Source organism: Rhinolophus hipposideros (genome assembly GCF_964194185.1).
Source record: "Rhinolophus hipposideros genome assembly, chromosome: 12".
In the NCBI taxonomy this organism is placed as follows: domain Eukaryota; kingdom Metazoa; phylum Chordata; class Mammalia; order Chiroptera; family Rhinolophidae; genus Rhinolophus; species Rhinolophus hipposideros.
The window spans coordinates 71,082,769-71,100,028 of NC_138058.1; the positions used below are offsets into that span (position 1 = coordinate 71,082,769).

The 17,260-nt window shown below is 34.8% G+C and overlaps 1 protein-coding gene across 1 annotated transcript in view; it reads left to right on the forward strand.

Annotated features, from left to right (window-relative positions):
* ROCK2 (Rho associated coiled-coil containing protein kinase 2) overlaps nucleotides 1–17,260 on the forward strand; it is a 110,965-nt gene that overhangs the window by 54,149 nt on the left and 39,556 nt on the right. The window contains exons 4-7 of the mRNA XM_081068701.1: nucleotides 2,748–2,885; nucleotides 5,296–5,556; nucleotides 13,901–14,045; nucleotides 16,451–16,589. Coding sequence (XP_080924827.1) covers nucleotides 2,748–2,885; nucleotides 5,296–5,556; nucleotides 13,901–14,045; nucleotides 16,451–16,589 — 683 coding nt within the window. The remainder of the gene's footprint in view (nucleotides 1–2,747; nucleotides 2,886–5,295; nucleotides 5,557–13,900; nucleotides 14,046–16,450; nucleotides 16,590–17,260) is intronic.

Consider the following 17,260-nt stretch of genomic DNA (forward strand, 5'->3'; position numbering starts at 1 on the left):
ACCTTAGCAGCACACAATAACTGCTCCACGTCTGTCAAATGTATGCATTGGATCTTTCTATAAAAATTATCTATTGTTTTGGTATTAAAAATAAATGTGAAAGCTTCAAATGGGCCATTTTGTTTAGACTTATTTTCAAAAGTTTTTGTCTACAAATGTTTCAGGAGAAACATTTTAGGATTTTCCAAGCATGTTTCTAGCTACACTTAGGAATGTTTCATCTACTTAGTTTTTTTTCAAAGAAACACATATTAGCTGTAGAAAATACAAATAAACAAATATAAGAAAATAAAAATCACCAAAAATTCTATCAGCTAGGATGGAATTAACCCCTACTATTATTTTTTTTGGTCTCTCTTTCTATAGATAGGTAGATAGATAGATACAGAGATACAGAAATATACAGAGATATAATCAATTAGGTGGTGTTTTTGCACTTGTTCACTTAATTTTAAACTTAGAGATGAGGAATATAACAAATCTTTTCTCTAGTAAGTGGAAACGTTGGAATAGGAGCAATGTTTCTGTCCTTCAGGTACTCATAGACTAGTGACATTAGGGGAAACACATGTAAAGCTTCATAATAGAAGGAACTAAGTTTCATTTGTCTGTAGTGGAGTTAGCTAACATTTTCACTGAGTATATTCTATGTGCTAAGTATTTATATTCATTATCTTATTTTATCTTGGCAACAATTCTGTGAGGTTCTTACGTAGGTGAAGTCGCTGAATTTAGAGGGGTTATGTAAATTGGCCACATACATAGTTCATAAATATCTAGGACATTTGCCCAGATTTGTTTACATCTTACATCCATGCTGTAAGCAGTACTCTGTACAGCGTGATAATGAATGGCTACTATATCTGACTGTTTAGCCGTCCTTGTTGAATAGAAGAGAAGGAGCTAGAGAACAAAGGGGAATGTATAGAGATGCTGACGGAGATTACAATGGAACCATTCAGAAAGACATCTTCAGAAGAAATATCAGTGGAAACCAGCTTCCCTAAAGTAATAGTGCTTTATTGTAGTACTTTGTAATACTAGTGCTAATGAATTTCAAAGGTATGAGGTAGACATTTGGCATCAATACAACTATTGCCTCTTAATGTTTGTTCTGTAGATCAAGTCAGAGCTTTAAACTGGTGGTTCCTGTTATATGAGTCACTGAAGTGTCCCTATCACAATAGTTTCAATGAAATTCAGGCCTCGTTAACAACAGCATCTACCAACATCGTCTTTATTTATTAAAAGTTTTGTTAGGTAGAGCTATGGCTTTGAGGAGTTTGTTGCATTGGACAATTCAGGGTTGTGCCAATCGCTAGGCATCCCCACAAGTGAAAGTTTGTGTTCTGTTCCTAAAGGAGCTTATGAAGCAGACATATACACAACTAATGAATATTAAAGTACAGTAAGTACTGTGGAAGCTCAGAAAGGGAGACAGTTTTGCATAAAGAATCACCAAAACGAAAGTCAACAAGCACTTTTTCATATTTAGAAAATCATCTTACGCCTATTTGTGTAACATTTTGTTTATTAGAATGATTGGCCTTTTCCTTCTAGGTTTGTTTTTGTTTGTTTTGTTAATTCATATGTAAACAATTAAACATATAAACACATATTTAACTGTTTTCTACCAGGTGACAAATATCTTAGTTTCTGTTCATAGCTGTGCTTTACACAGCTGTTCTTAAAGCTTTCATGATCTGAGTCAAGCCTAAATGATATTATGCTATAAATTAATTGACTCTTAATGTTATATGGATTGTTTTTTCTAATGGAGTTAGAAAACACTCAAAATCTAATTTGTTAGAATAAGTGAAAGTTTGGAAAGTGGCATAAATAAATAAGGGGGAATACCGCAACAACCTCTTTTTTAGCTAAATCTAACATCTTTTGGGGTTTTCTATTGACTGCTTTTTTTCTTGATGATGAGTCACGTTTTTCTTTTTGCCTTTCCAGTAATTTTAAAATTATATGCTGGTCCTTGTGGGTGGTGACAGAGACTCTGGATTTTGTTATTTTTCTTTAATGAGTGTTGATTTTTATTCTAAAATCTGGTCACCCTTAACTTGTGCAGGCTCAGTTTTATACTTTCTAAATGTAGATGTGTGAAAAGACCAAGTTATTTCCCAAGTCCTTGTAACTGGCAGGACTGAACCTCCCAACTCTGCTCCCCTTTTGCTCTTTTAGGGCATTGTATTATTAGGCTTGTTAGGGAGTGCTAGAGTAGGCCTTGCTTTAGAGCGTGGTTCTTTCTCCTAAGCTCTGTCACCTGGATGCTCAGAAAATTAGCGAGGTTTCTAGTTATCTAGAAAGATAGAAGGATGACTTAACAAAATCACAAAAATTCCTTGATATCTACATTTATTAGGTTCTTGTGTTCAGATAGTGAGGGATAATTGTACATGTCTTAAAAGTTTCTCATTTAACAATCTTATTCTTAAAATTGATTAGCTTAATTAACATGAGGGAATGAAGCTTTGTGAATTCAGCTTTATTAGACGAAATTAGATAGTTGTATTTTGAACCTAACATTTAAAGGTAAGGTATACTTCATGAAATATTTAGGCTATTTAGAATTTTCTCTTGTTTCTTTCATTAAAAATGTTATATTTCTTATTAGTTAGCTAAGGATAATTTTGTTTTGTAACTAAAATATTTTAATAATAGTGTTGTGGTATGATCTGTTTTCACTTTCTCTCATAAAATTAAAGTATTAATCATTTTTGTGTTTTAAAAATCAACAGGTTCGTCATAAGGCAACACAGAAAGTTTATGCTATGAAGCTTCTTAGTAAATTTGAAATGATAAAAAGATCAGATTCTGCTTTTTTCTGGGAGGAAAGAGATATTATGGCCTTTGCCAACAGCCCCTGGGTGGTTCAGGTAAGCATACTAACTTTTGAAGGTTTTTATAAACCTTTTTTATAAGTGCTTATTATTCATAAGAATTGATTTTGTGTGCTAAAAGTCCTGTATCTCCTTTACTTAGTGACAGTGCAGTTATTTTTAATTAGATTGGATTCAATACGTTTGTTTAATGTCCCTGAATAGTACATACCCTGTTTCCCTGAAAATAAGACATAGCCAGACAATCAGCTCTAATACGTCTTTTGGAGCAAATGAAACTGAACTAATTAAATCATTTTGTATAGTTTTTGGGTTATGTCGTTAAGCACTGATCTATTCTTCTGTAGTGTCCAATCTAACTTTAATGCTATCCCATCTGGCTTTTTTCATTCAGCAAAGTTGTTTTGAGATTTATCCATGATGCAATATATCAATAATAGTTCATTCCTTCTTATTGCAGAATAGTATTCCATTGTATGGATATTGACAGTTTGTTTATCCATGCATCTGTTTATGGACATTTGGGTGTTTCCAAGTTTTTCTCTTGTGAATAAAGCTTCATTATTATTTGCAGATCAACTTGTACAATTCAGTGATTTTTTTTTTTTTTTTTTTTTACAAAAGTTACAGTTGTGCACAAATAACTACAATCTGATTTTGGAACATTTCCACCATCCCCAAATGATCACTTGTACCCATTTATAGTCGTTTGCCATTTTCCTCCCAGACCCAAGCAACCACCGATGTGCTTCCTGTCTCTATAGAAGTGCCTTTTCTGGACATTTCGGATAAATGGAATCCCACAATATGCTGTCTTTTGGATCTGCTCTCTTTCCCTCAGTATACTGTTTTGAAGTTCGTGCATATTATAGCATGTATTATATTTCATTTCTTTTTAGTGCTGAATAGTAGCATTCCATTGTATGGTATGGTATAATAAAGAATATATTCGGTCTTTGTCCCCAGTTCTTAGCACAGAGCTGTTAAAAGCTCTTGGATTTCCTGAGTGATAGCAGCGTCTTTGTTATACTAATGAGGCAACTCCTGGTGGCCTTTCTATGGCTTTGAGATGGGGACTGATCACCAGAAAGAACAAGCACATGATTAGAGGATTGGGACTTTCAGCTGCTGGAGATTGAGTTTAATCACGTGGCCAATGATTTAACTAATGATGCCTATGGAATGAGACCCTAATTAAAACTCTGGACATTGACACTCACTCAGGGGAGCTTCCTGCTTGGTGAACACATTGATGTGCAGAGTGTGATGCACTCTGATTTCACAGGGGGAGGAGAGGGCACAGAAGCTCTGCTCCCACCCAGACCGTGCCTATGTAATAAAGCTGTGATCATTATATATATGTGTGTGTGTATACACACACACACACACACACCCGTGCATACACTGAAGTCTGAGAAGGAGGCTAGAAAAACTATTGGAAGAAGTAATACCCCAAATTTCCCCAAATTTGATGAAATCTGTAAACCCATAGATCTAAAAAGCTTAATCAATCAATACCAAGCAAATGAAACTGAACTAATTAAATCACTATGGTTACTGGTGACAAGAATACACAAATAAAACTAATGGAATAGAAAACCCCAATATAGACTCATGCAAAAGTGGACAATTTTGTTGTTTCTTGAATTGCTTTGTGTTTCAAATGTTGATTTTTGATTTTGCTCTATCTTCTCCCCTCTTTGTGGAAACCTTTCTCTGCATTGCTTGCTTCCAGGATGGGCAGGACATTAGTTGGGTGGAATGTACAGATACGTTTCCTTTTGAATTTGTGATTTCTCTGTCTCTTCTGGGGGTCAGACACTAGCCTGGTGTCTTATTTCTGGTCGAATGCCACTGCTTTAGTCTGGGGACAGGTTACACTGCCACTTGCTGCTTATTATGAGCAAGACAGCAGGGAGGGGGGGAGAGAAGAACCTATTCCAAATGTCCTACCAACTGCTCACTCATCCAGCTGTTGGCACTTAGTCCCTCTGCTTGGAGCCATTAAATATAGTACCTTTTAGGTGTTTCTAAACTGATCCTACAAGCTCAGCTGTCTTCTTTTTAAGTTATGTGCAATAACTTGTATTTCGTTCTGAAGTCTGTCATTCTTTCACCCTTTATGTTCCTCATTCGTATTCTCTTGTAAAGTATTTCTATTTTTATAGATTCCTGTATTCTCCAAGAGGGAAAATGACTCATTTATGCATGTTTTGTTAGTAAGCATGAAGAAGATACCCATATCAAAGTTATGTCTTGTAACTGTTTCCCCATTAACGATGTCCAAATCTAAAATCAAAGATTTCATAAAGTTCATCTTGGTTTTGGATATAAAATAATTTGTCTTTTTCAATAATAATAACAACAGGTTTTGGTTTTCGTTCTATGGTTTTGGTTTTCCTTCTTTTCTATTAAAATTTTTTTTTCTTCCTGTTTTGTTTTCTAGCTCTTTTGTGCCTTTCAAGATGATAAGTATCTGTATATGGTAATGGAATACATGCCTGGTGGAGACCTTGTAAACCTTATGAGTAACTATGATGTGCCTGAAAAATGGGCCAAATTTTATACTGCTGAAGTTGTTCTCGCTCTGGATGCCATACACTCCATGGGTTTAATTCATAGAGATGTGAAGCCTGACAACATGCTTTTGGATAAACATGGACATCTAAAATTAGCAGATTTTGGCACATGTATGAAGATGGATGAAGTAAGTAATAAGCACTTAAAAAAATGGTAGTTTTTTGAGAAACAAAAATAAACACTTCAAATCTGGACTTTATAGTTTTCAACAAAGATAAATTTAGTTTTGCTAACTGTAATTATTCAAACGAGGCAATAAAATATCTTGATCATCGCATTTGCTTTGCTAATCATTCATCTAGCTATAGAATACTTTATTAGTAGATTTGGTGAATCCAAGGACACAGAATATAAATTAAGGTAAGTGGGTATTTCCATCACTATTATTTCTGTATTTTTCCTTTAAAAAAGAAGTAAGGCGAGAAACTTATGTTACCACCTCCGACCAACCTATCTGCACCAGCCACATGGAGAAGTGTGGGGACATCACAGGGGGTGCTTTACCTATGGAATAGTTCATGCTATGATTCATAGATTCAGTAGCATTAACCTGATAGGTAATTATGATGTTATTATTTTCATTACAAAATTTTTATCTCTTATCTTTTTTCTGTAAGTATACTGTAATTCCTGGTAGTAATTCCTGATTGGGAGGGGTAATGTTTTATTTCCTTTGTATTCATTCTCCTGTTGGATCTAGAGGATGACTTGCATGTCTCTATCAGACTTTCTAAATGGTGATGTGTATTGAGAGCAAACTGGACATCATCTTTTGTATGGCTTTTATAACCTTCCTGTATGCTTATATACCGTGTTTCCCCAAAAATAAGACCTAGCCAGACAATCAGGCGGACAATCAGCTCTAATGCGTCTTTTGGAGCAAAAATTAATATAAGGTAATTAACAAGATTATAGTAAAATAAGACCGGGTCTTATATAAGACCAGGTATAATATAATATAATACCAGGTCTTATATAAGACCGGGTCTTACATTAATTTTTGTTCCAAAAGACACATTAGAGTTGAGTGTCCGGCTAGGTCTTATTTTCGGGGAAACAGGGTAGCTAATCTTTTTTCTTGTTAATTACCTTATCAACACAATAATTTTGAATTAAGCTGATTTTCTTTTATCTTTACCTCTTAACTTTACTTATTCGTATCTCCTGTGTCACCTCCTTTTGTTGATTGTCTTACCTTCATCAGCGATCCATATTTTTCCAAGCTCAGCTCTAATTTTACCCCATCTAGAAAGTTCTCCCCGATAATTTTAACCTAACTGATCACTCTTCTAATGTCATAATGTCCTTACTTAGTTAGAATTTATGCTATACTTCTAGGCCATTTTTGTCTTATCAAGGTTTGTATGTCCTGTGTACCCAGCTAAAGCTTAACATCCCTTTACTTTTGATTTTCCCCCTTTACTTCTTTAATCTTCTTCATAGAGTTTGTTAACTATGTTTGTGTTCTGGATATATTGTCAGTGTTTAGTAGGTGGAGTATTTGATTGTCATATAAACACCAAAGCTCCCTCTTGTGGTTTTTATTATAGTGTGACATGATTAACAGTGAAAATTACCTTTAATGAAAATAAAGTATGAAATTATTTTCTAATAGAATGCTAAACTTTTTTATGTTGTATATAATGAATGATGTTTTTGCTCTGCACTTATATCCTTAGGTGTATTCTGATTTTAATTAAACCAAAAACCTTTGGGGGTGGTACAGAGAGAAATAAATCCCACTACCTGTTTTCAGAGTGGGTAAAAGTCGTTAAGGAAAGAAAGATACGGAGTGTGAGAATATGAGGAACAGGACAGAGTATGGTATTTACAAAATAATTTTACAAGCATGTAAGTGAATACCAAATTCAGCTATTTAAATAGCTTAAATTGTCTCTTTACAAGGCAAAATGAAATATGGCTTATGTAATTTTGTTTACTATTTTTTTAATTCAGGTACATACAGTTGAGTTAATTATACTCCTTTGTTAATAGCTTATTGTCATTAGTGTTCTACACAAAGGCCCCATCTTGTTTTTATTTTGTTATCCTGCGTTCAGTTTCTGTCTTATTCTGTCTCTAATGCACAGCCACTGTAATGTATTTACTAAAAGCTCTCGCAGACTGTAAGTATAGCATACATGTGTATAAATAGTAGAATGGTATGGGTACCATTTTGTTTACTTTTTCACTCAATGTTTTGTATCTATTCCCGATATATGTAAATTAGCACACTGCTTCTTATTCCATAGTATCTGTCTATCTATTTTATTTATTATTCCCCTTTATGTTGGTCACAGCCAGCTCCCTGCTACCAACAGTAGTATTATGTTGAACACCTTCATACATGCCCCACGTGTATTCTGACAAGGGTTTCCACTAAACAAAAATCTAGATGTGAGAGTGCTGTATCAGGATACATAAATAGAGTGTTATCTGATCTCCAGGATGGCTGCAAACGTCCAGACTTCTTGCTAGCAGTGCATCAGAGACCTCCCCATGTCCTCACTCATCCTTCCTATATTATTCACTCTCTAAGTCTTGCCAGTTCCCGTGGTATAAAGTAGTGTTTTTAAAAAATCATATTTATTTTATAACTAATTATGTCAAATCTTTCTTCTTATACTTGTCAGTCCTTTCTGTTTTGTGAATTACCTGTGTTGTATATCTTTTGACCTTTTCAAAATGGCTTCCTGTTAATGTGCCAGGATTACTTATGTAATCTAGACAGTGAGTGCACAGATATTGCTGGTATCATCTTCTAGTCTGCTACCTATCTGTGTCTTTTTTGTTTGAACAGAAATCCTTAATTTTGATGTAGTCAAATGTTAACTCTGAATACTGAAATTTCAAAATGTTTGCCTTACCCCAAATCTCCATTCCTCAAGTAATATTAATAATTATAATAATTAATATAATGTTGAAGAACAAAGGAGTTTTTTATTGAAAATTAGTACATAGAATTTACAGTTTTGTTATGTTAGTTATTAATGCAAATAGTGTTACTGCAAGTTTCAGTTTCATCACTTTGTCTTTGATTGTTGTTACAGTCTCAAAGCCTTTGGAAACTTTCATAGTTTCATTCTCATTCATCTAGATGTCTATAGAAAGGATCAGCAACCTAGAGCACAGGGCCACATCTGGCCTGTGGCTGGTTTTATACAACTTCTCTGCCATAAATGGTTTTCCATTTTTTAAAGATTGCTTAAAAAAGAAAAGGAAGATATGCAGTAGAGACCCATGTCACCCACAAAGCCTAAATATTTACTATCTGGCCCTTTAACAGAAAGTTTGCTAACTCTTTATATTGTAGACGGAGATGCTTGAATTGCTTTTTAACTCTTCTAGCTTCATGTAAAACATTATGTCATGGATAAAAGCAAAACTAAAATACGATATAAAATTATAACCTATAAGGACTAAAATAATTTGTTACTATCACAATTAAGAGTAATGATATCTCATTAAGTTCTATCATTGATAAATTATGGATTGCACAATTTTCTGGTGCTGTCACTCATTTTCTCCCTGAAAAAAAAAGTATGTGGATGTGAGTGAAAGTCACAGTGTAGTATGTTTATATCTAGATGTCTCAAGGATAGCCAAGAAGTATTGTTATTTAAAGTTACTTGCATTAATTAGATAAGTTGAGTTCCTTCTTTGCCTCTTAGGCATTTTATAGCAACTGCTACCACCTTTTCAGGCATATTTTATGTTAGTATTTTAAATTACCTGAAAACAGTATAAGATTTTATCCATTAGTGTTCTAGTGTATACCATTTGTTTAATTTGAGGCTATGAGTTTTTAAAAGCTAATTGGTAAAATTTTAATATTCTTGACCCTTCTACAGTGACATCAATTTTTAAAATATACATTTCTATTCATGTTTCTACAAAATTATACATTTAAAAGACCAGGTTTACAGGAGCAATGGGGACAGGCCATTTAAAAGCTATGCAGCTTTGTAACCAGAGCCCTAATGAAAATAATAATTGGTACCCAAGAAGAGAACTAGAATAATAAGCAGCTTTGTGTGCCTGTGGGCACTGTACAATGGAAATGGGGTTCTAAACCAGTTGGGCTATTTTTTTAGATAGGACTCAAAAGAAGCAGGACCTTCCATTATCCAGGAATGCTACAAGGCAAGGGATATGCCTCTCTGAGAAAGGAACCCCTGGTGCAAGTGCTCATTTTTAATTATTGAAATGAATTAAATAGGCTCTTGCCTATGTAGCAGTCAAACTGAGGCTTTTAATGCTTCTGATAATTAAGAATTCTGTTTACAATTTTTCTTTTACACTGTCACAGGAAACGTTCTGAATAGTTTCTTAGACTAACTCTAAGATTTGTGATAGACCAATCGCTTCTCGGCCTTTTGGCTAAGATCAAGTGTAGATTTGTGATAGACCAATTTTGTGTTTTTAGTAAATCTCTCAATTCATGATATTTTGTCAGTTACAAACCACTAGCAAATGCACACTTAATGTAATTCATGTGAAATAAAGTACTTTCGAGGAAGCTTTTAAAAATGCATACACGTTTGTGTTGCTCTCTAGCTTAAGTAGATTTTTGTCACCTGAGTAAAGTTCAAACTCCTTAGCTTGTCATAGAAAGCCTCTTATGATAATATGATCCCTGCCTACTTTTTCACCCTCATTCTCTATCATTCAACCTTTTGTTTTGTACTTTATGGTACAGAGGTCTTAAATAACGTAGTAGTTCATTTCATACCAGGCCATTTCATGATTCCTGGCCTTCATATATGCTGTTATTGAATACAGTCTTCTTGGCCAATTCCTACTCATACTTTGAAACTCGTCCAAAGTTTGCTTATTTCATGGAGGCTGTTTAGGTTGGTTCCTATGTCTTTCCAAAAAGACATGCCATTTTTTTGGACAATTTTCTTATTTTTTTGACATAAGATGTTTGAAGACTTGTATTTTCTCTGTCCCAACCCTGGAATCAGCCACTTCTCCAAGAAGCTCTGATTTGTTCATGAATGGTATTTAGAAATCAGTATTTGGGTGCTAGATATGCTTATTCTCCTGGAGTGTCATTACTTCTAAGCCCTCGCAATGGACACATGTATATTATATACACTATATATACTAATCCACATGCACAGGCATGTTCATATTTAACTTTGTATTTGTGTATATAGTATATTAAAAATCATGAGTTCATACTGATACTTCTGATTCTAGTTCTACACCACAGGGTTCATTCTAATCTTCCTCCTTTATTTTTTTGGACAGTGAGAAACCTGGCTCTCATTATGTACAATATCTAATATTGGGCAGGTAAAGGAAATGAAGGGCATTTAAATTAATCTACAAAATCTTTGCAAGTTTCGGCTGATGTTTATCATGGCAGAGTATGAAGACCCTTTTGTATCTTCAATTTACAAGTCAGACAACTATAATCTAACAAAGGTTCCTCTACTCAACACACAAACATCCCTGAGAGATCCGTGCATCAGTGCATCGGAAGGTGGGCGTATTAGGGGAGGGGGGAAGGTAAGGGGTAGATAGGGACGGTGGATCTGTAGGCAGATGCACAGATAAAGAGATTAAACGGCATGCTACTGAACAGCTGTTAGGTCAGTGAAGAAATAAAAATTAAAAGATACATAGAGACCAATGAAAATACAACATACCATAATTTTGGGGATGCAGCAAAAAAGCAGTATCAAGAGGGAAGTTTGTAGCAATGCAAGCCTACTCAAGAAACAGGAAAAATCTCAAACAATATAACATTACACTTTAAGGAACTAGAAAAAGAAGAACAAATGAAGTCCAAAGTCATGGAAAAGCAAAATAGACCAATCACTCTTAAGAAAATTGAAATAGTAATCAAAAACCTCCCACAAAACAAAAGGCCAGTACTAGATGGCTTCACTGGTGAATTCTACCACACGTTCAAAGAAGATTTAATGTCTGTCCTTCTCCACATCTTCCAAAAAATTGAAGAGGAGGAATGCTTCTCTAATTCATTTTACGAGGGCAACATTACCCTGATAACCAATAGCAGTACGGACATCACAAAAAAAGAAAATTACAGGCCAATGTCTCTGATGAACATAGATGTAAAATTCTTCAACAAAACACTGGCAAATCGAATACAATAATACATTAAAAAGATCATCTACCACAATCAAGTGGGATTCATCCCATGGATACAAGGATAGTTCAGCATCTGCAAATCAATCAGTGTGATACACCACATTAACAAAAGATAAAATAATATGATCATCTCAATAGATGCAGAAAAAGCATTTGACAAGATACAACATCCATTTATGATAACAACCTCAATAAAATGTGTGTAGAAGGGAAAGTACCTCAACATAATAAAGGCCACAGATGACAGACCCTTAGCTAATACCGTATGCAACAGTGAAAAATTGAAAGGTTTTCCTCTAAGATCAGGAACAAGATAAGGATGACTATCCTTGCAATAGTACTGGGAGTCCTAATCAGAGCAATTAGGCAAGAAAAAGAAATAAAGGGCATCCAAATTGGAAAGGAAAGGAAGAAGTAAAATTCACTATTTGCAGATAACATGACAATATATAGAAAACCCTAAAGACTCCAGCAAAAAAACTATTAGAAACAATAAATAAAGTTGCATGATACAAAGTCAGTATACAAAAATCTGTTCCATTTCTATATACCAACAACAAAATATCAGAAAGAAATAAAACAGTTCCATTTAGATTTGAAACAAAAAGAATAAAATGCTTAATAAATTTAGGGTGAAGGATCTCTACACTTAAAACTACAAGACACTGTTGAAAGAAACTGAAGAAGACACAAAGAAATGGAAGGATAATTTGTGTTTATGGATTGGAAGAATTAACATTGTTAAACTGTTCATATTGCCTAAAACAATTACAGATTCAATGTAATCCCTAGCAAAATTCCAATGGCATTTTTCACAGAAATAGAAGCAAAAATCCTCACATTTGTATGCAACCGTAAAAGACCCTGAATTGCTAAAGCAATCCTGAGAAAAAAAGAACAAAGCCGGAGGTATCACACTCTCCGACTTCAAACTATACTACAAAGCTATAGTAATCAAAACAGTTTGGCATTGGTAGAAAAACAGACCAGTGGAACAGAATTGAAGCCCAGAAATAAACCCACATATATGGGCAACTAATTTTCGACACAGGAGCCAAGAATATACAATGAAGAAAGTCTCTTCAGTATGCAGTGTTGGGAAAGTTGGACGGTCATATGCAAAGGAATGAAACTAAAACACTATCTTACACCATATACAAGAATTAATGAATTAAAGACTTGAATATAAGACCTGAAACTGTAAAATACATAGAAGAAAACATAGGCATTAAGCTTCTGACATTGATCTCAGAAATGTTTATGTGAATTTGACTCCAAATGCAAGGGAAGCAAAACCAAAAACAAATGGAATTATGTCAAACTCAAAAACTTCTGCACAGCAAAAGAAAATGATAAAACAGGCAACCAACTGTATGGCAGGAAGATTTTTGCAAATGATACCGCTGTTATGGGACTAATATCCAAAATATATAAAGAACTCATACAACTAAACAACAACAAAACAATTTGATTGAAAAATGGCAGAGGACCTGAAGAGATACTTTTCCAAGGAAGACATACAGATGGCCAACAGACAAAAGATGTTTAATATCACTAGTTTTTAGGGAAACGCAAATTAAAACCACAATGAGATATCACACCACACCTGTGTGAATGGCTGTTGTCAGAAAGACAAGAAATAAGTGTTGAAGAGGCTGTGGAGAACAGGGAACCCTCCTACACTGTTGATGAATATAAATTGGTGCAGCCACTATGGAAAAGAGTATGGAGGCTCCTTTAAAAATTAAGACTGGAACTACCTTCTGATCCAGCAATTCCTCTTCTGGGTAATTATCCCCAAAATATGAAAACATTAATTTGTAAAGATATGTGCCCTTATGTTCACTGCAACATTATTTCTAATAGTCAAGACATGGAAACAACCTAAGTGTCCATTGACAGATGATTGAGTACAGACAAAAGAGTATATGTATATGTACATATACAATGGAATACTACTCAGCCATAAAAAGATGAGATATTGCCATTTGACTCAACAGGGATGCATCCTGATAGTATTATGCTAAGTGAAATTGGAAAGATGGAAAAGGACAAAAGTTGCATGATTTCGTGGATATTGATTTGCATGGAATTCCATAGAAAAGCTACCACCTTTTCCTTTTTTTCATTGATGAAAAAGGGTTGGAAAGTTATCTTTGCTCTCCCATAATCTAGACATTTTTATGCATTTCATGTGTTTGTCCTCTATCCTCCCAAAGCCATATCAGCAGTGAAGTTCTGTTGGTAGCAGTTTATAGCCATTTATATGTAATAATAAATGAATTTGTTGCATTTATTGTGTGCGTTTTACACACATCTCTTTTTCTTTATCTCTTCTATTTACCCAGACAGGTATGGTGCATTGTGACACAGCAGTTGGAACACCTGATTATATATCACCCGAGGTTCTAAAATCGCAAGGGGGTGATGGTTACTATGGACGAGAATGTGATTGGTGGTCTGTGGGTGTTTTCCTTTTTGAGATGCTGGTGGGTAAGTAAATATTTTAATTTGTTCTTTTCACAAAACCCATTTCATAATATTAGTTCTAAGTCAGGAATTTGAGAATATAAGGAAATTAATTTTATGTGTTCTAGGAAAAAATGGGATTTCTGAAAACTGAATTAGTAGAGTCTGACATGACAGATTGTAACTTGCAAAATTAAAACCAAGCCTCACACTGGCAAATTGATTGAGTAGAATATGAAAGGAATTGAAAGTATACTGCTAGGAAATATTCCTCCAGTAGATCTTTTTGTATTAGGTAAAGACTAAAACAAGAAGCAAGTTTGCAGCTACAATGATCTCCATTCTAAGATTTTTTTTGATCAATAACGTTTGATGTGAGTATTTTAAATATGAGGCTGTTTATGCTTGTTCTAATAATATAATAAAGAAGTGAAAGTACTTTTTAGTTTGCTTATATAATTATGTAATTGATGTTTGTTAACCATATTTCTATGTATATATTTGGTTTGTCATTCCAGTAAAATAAATCATAAATATAGTTATTGATGATTTGACTATCAAAATAAATGTTTTATACTATTTCAGTCTCGGGAAACACAGAGGCAAATTTAATAATTTCTTTTACTTTGACCAAGTCAAAATTTTAAAGGCTTAAGTGTTTCAAAACTTTTTTTACATCACAGATTTCATTCTTAAGATTTCCCATTAATAAGTATTAGGGACACAAAAATATCTTCTGGCTAAGGAAGCCAATGACTGTATCATCTGGCTTGGGGAAGAGGGGAGATAGAGACAAATCTACTTTCTGAGGCAAGTGTGGTAAGGCTAATAATAACATTATATAAAATGACTTTAGAGTTGGAAATATATTTTTAGAAATTGGAGAATTAATTTTCTAGAAGATGACCCTAAAAGCAATTGGAAATAGAAAATCTGTACAATAATTGAGTGTGGTTATTGCTAAACAAAAAAAAATGAGAACACTTTGGTAATTCCCAAGTTTAAGTAATAAGTGTGGAACATTTTGTGGTAGAAATTGCCTTCTCTTGCTCACCATCCTGGTGTGTAGCATTGATCTTGGCTATGCTTAGTCTCCTGTCATAGTGTGACCTGCTTGTGTCAGACCTTTGCCTTCGTAGTGGATCTCTTTGTATTCACCTTATGTTTATAGGGAGCTGTCCATTCTCCCCACCTCTGGCCTGATCTGATGATGCGTTAGGTGTTTCTCATCATCTTTTGGAAGTAGAATATATTCTATCATTTGTCTTGACCCTCACAGGAATTTAGAAAATAATGTACTTCGCGAGAAGTCACATGGCTCATTTGAAGAGACCATTTAAATTCCTGCTACTGTTCTCAACTCTGGGAGCTGAATTTTATGAGTTTGTATGGCACTGATTTGCAGTATTTTGAGCCTACTCTGGTGTTTGCTCGGGTTGGTTGGCACGGGACTTCATTTAAACGACTCGGCTACAGTTAAAAATGGCCCTAGAAAAATCTTGAATTCAAAGCTTTCCCCTGCCCTCCCTTTGAAAATAAATACAAATTACCTGCCTGTCTATACTTTGGAAGTTTTGGATTGGCTGATTGGGGAAGGCTTTTTGTCCTCGGATGACTATGTTGAGGCGTACTAGCAGGGTCTTTAACCCTGTCTATGGCTTCAGAGGAGTTCTGGCCAAAATGATGCCGCAACTTTTTCTGTCTTTACACTCGTATCAGTGCCTCAACATCACAGTCATCAGTCAGCAGGAGCACTCCATTCTGCCATGTTCAACTAACTACGTGTCACTTCAGGCAAAGCACATGTCATCTATCCAGGCTGGCTTCCCCATATGTAAAATAACAGGGTGGGTCTAACTCTTAGGGAGGCGCTGTCCAGTCGGTCATGATGAAATGGTTTATCTCTGTGCTGTCCAGTGTGATGGGCCCTGGCCACTTCGAGCACTTTAATGTGGCTAGTGTGACTAAGGAACTGAATTTTTCATTTTGTTTAATTGTAATTAATTGAACTTTAAATTGCCAAACGTGGCTGGTGGCAACTGGATTGAATAACACAGCTCCAGACTGTAATCTCAAAAGGCTAATCCATGATCCAGCTCAAGCTTTCGGGGACTCCAACTGATCTGACCTCACTTAGTAATCTTTTTCTTTAAATATTTTCCTTTCCCTTTATAAAAACAACAGCAACAGAAGTCTACAGTGAGCATAGATTTTATTTTGCTCCTAAGGGTTGATGGTTCATTGGTAGGGTTAAAATTTAAATATATTTTTAGTGTGTGGCTGCTTGTTTTGACTGAGACTTCTGGCCCATAACCTTTCATTCTTCCGTGCAGGTGACACATTTAGACTTAACATGTTAAAATATTAGATGAAAAGTATTTAATTTGCACTCTCTATTACATTCAGTGTCTTCTTTCTTGGAATTTTAGGGGATACTCCATTTTATGCAGATTCACTTGTAGGAACATACAGCAAAATTATGGATCATAAAAATTCACTGTGTTTCCCTGAAGATGCAGAAATTTCTAAACACGCGAAGAATCTCATCTGTGCCTTCCTAACAGATAGGTAATGTACATTGACTTTCTATGTAGCGATGATACCTTTAGCTTTTAAATTTGTAGCAATGAACACATACCTAATTCCTATTTACATATGAAATCAGTCTCTCGGCTTTATCCAAATTGCACTTAAGTCTGGGTTAGCCTCTTTTTACTGCTAAGCCTGGGGTTGGGTTATTTAGCCTTGTCATTTTGTGTGTACAGCCCAGTTGTAATCTAAATCTAACCTTAACCCTCGTGTCTAAAAAGAAAAAAATAGAACTTGGTAAAATAACACATTAGAGAGAAGTAAAACTTTGTATTATTCACATTTTCTTTAAGGTGACTAAGCCACGTTACTCTTTATTGCACAACTTTTGAGAGAAGAGCATTTTGTGCAGATAGATACTCAACTGGTTATAATCTTTAAAAAGCTATACTTGTGTTTGACTTGGGAGTGCCTCCTTTCTAACCCATTTTTATTTGCATTTGAATGTGAGCAAGTCTGTCCTGGAAATTCTATATTTTAAAACAAAATAGATGAACAACATCGGGAGAACCTGTCTCAAAAAGAGAAGCTAAGCTTGGAAGCTCAGCAGAGTTTCTTCCTTGGGCTCTCTATTCAGTTCTTTTCTGTTTTCCCATTTTATTTTTGGGACAGAAGTCATCCTATCGAAGGACCAACACATGCAAGAGGTT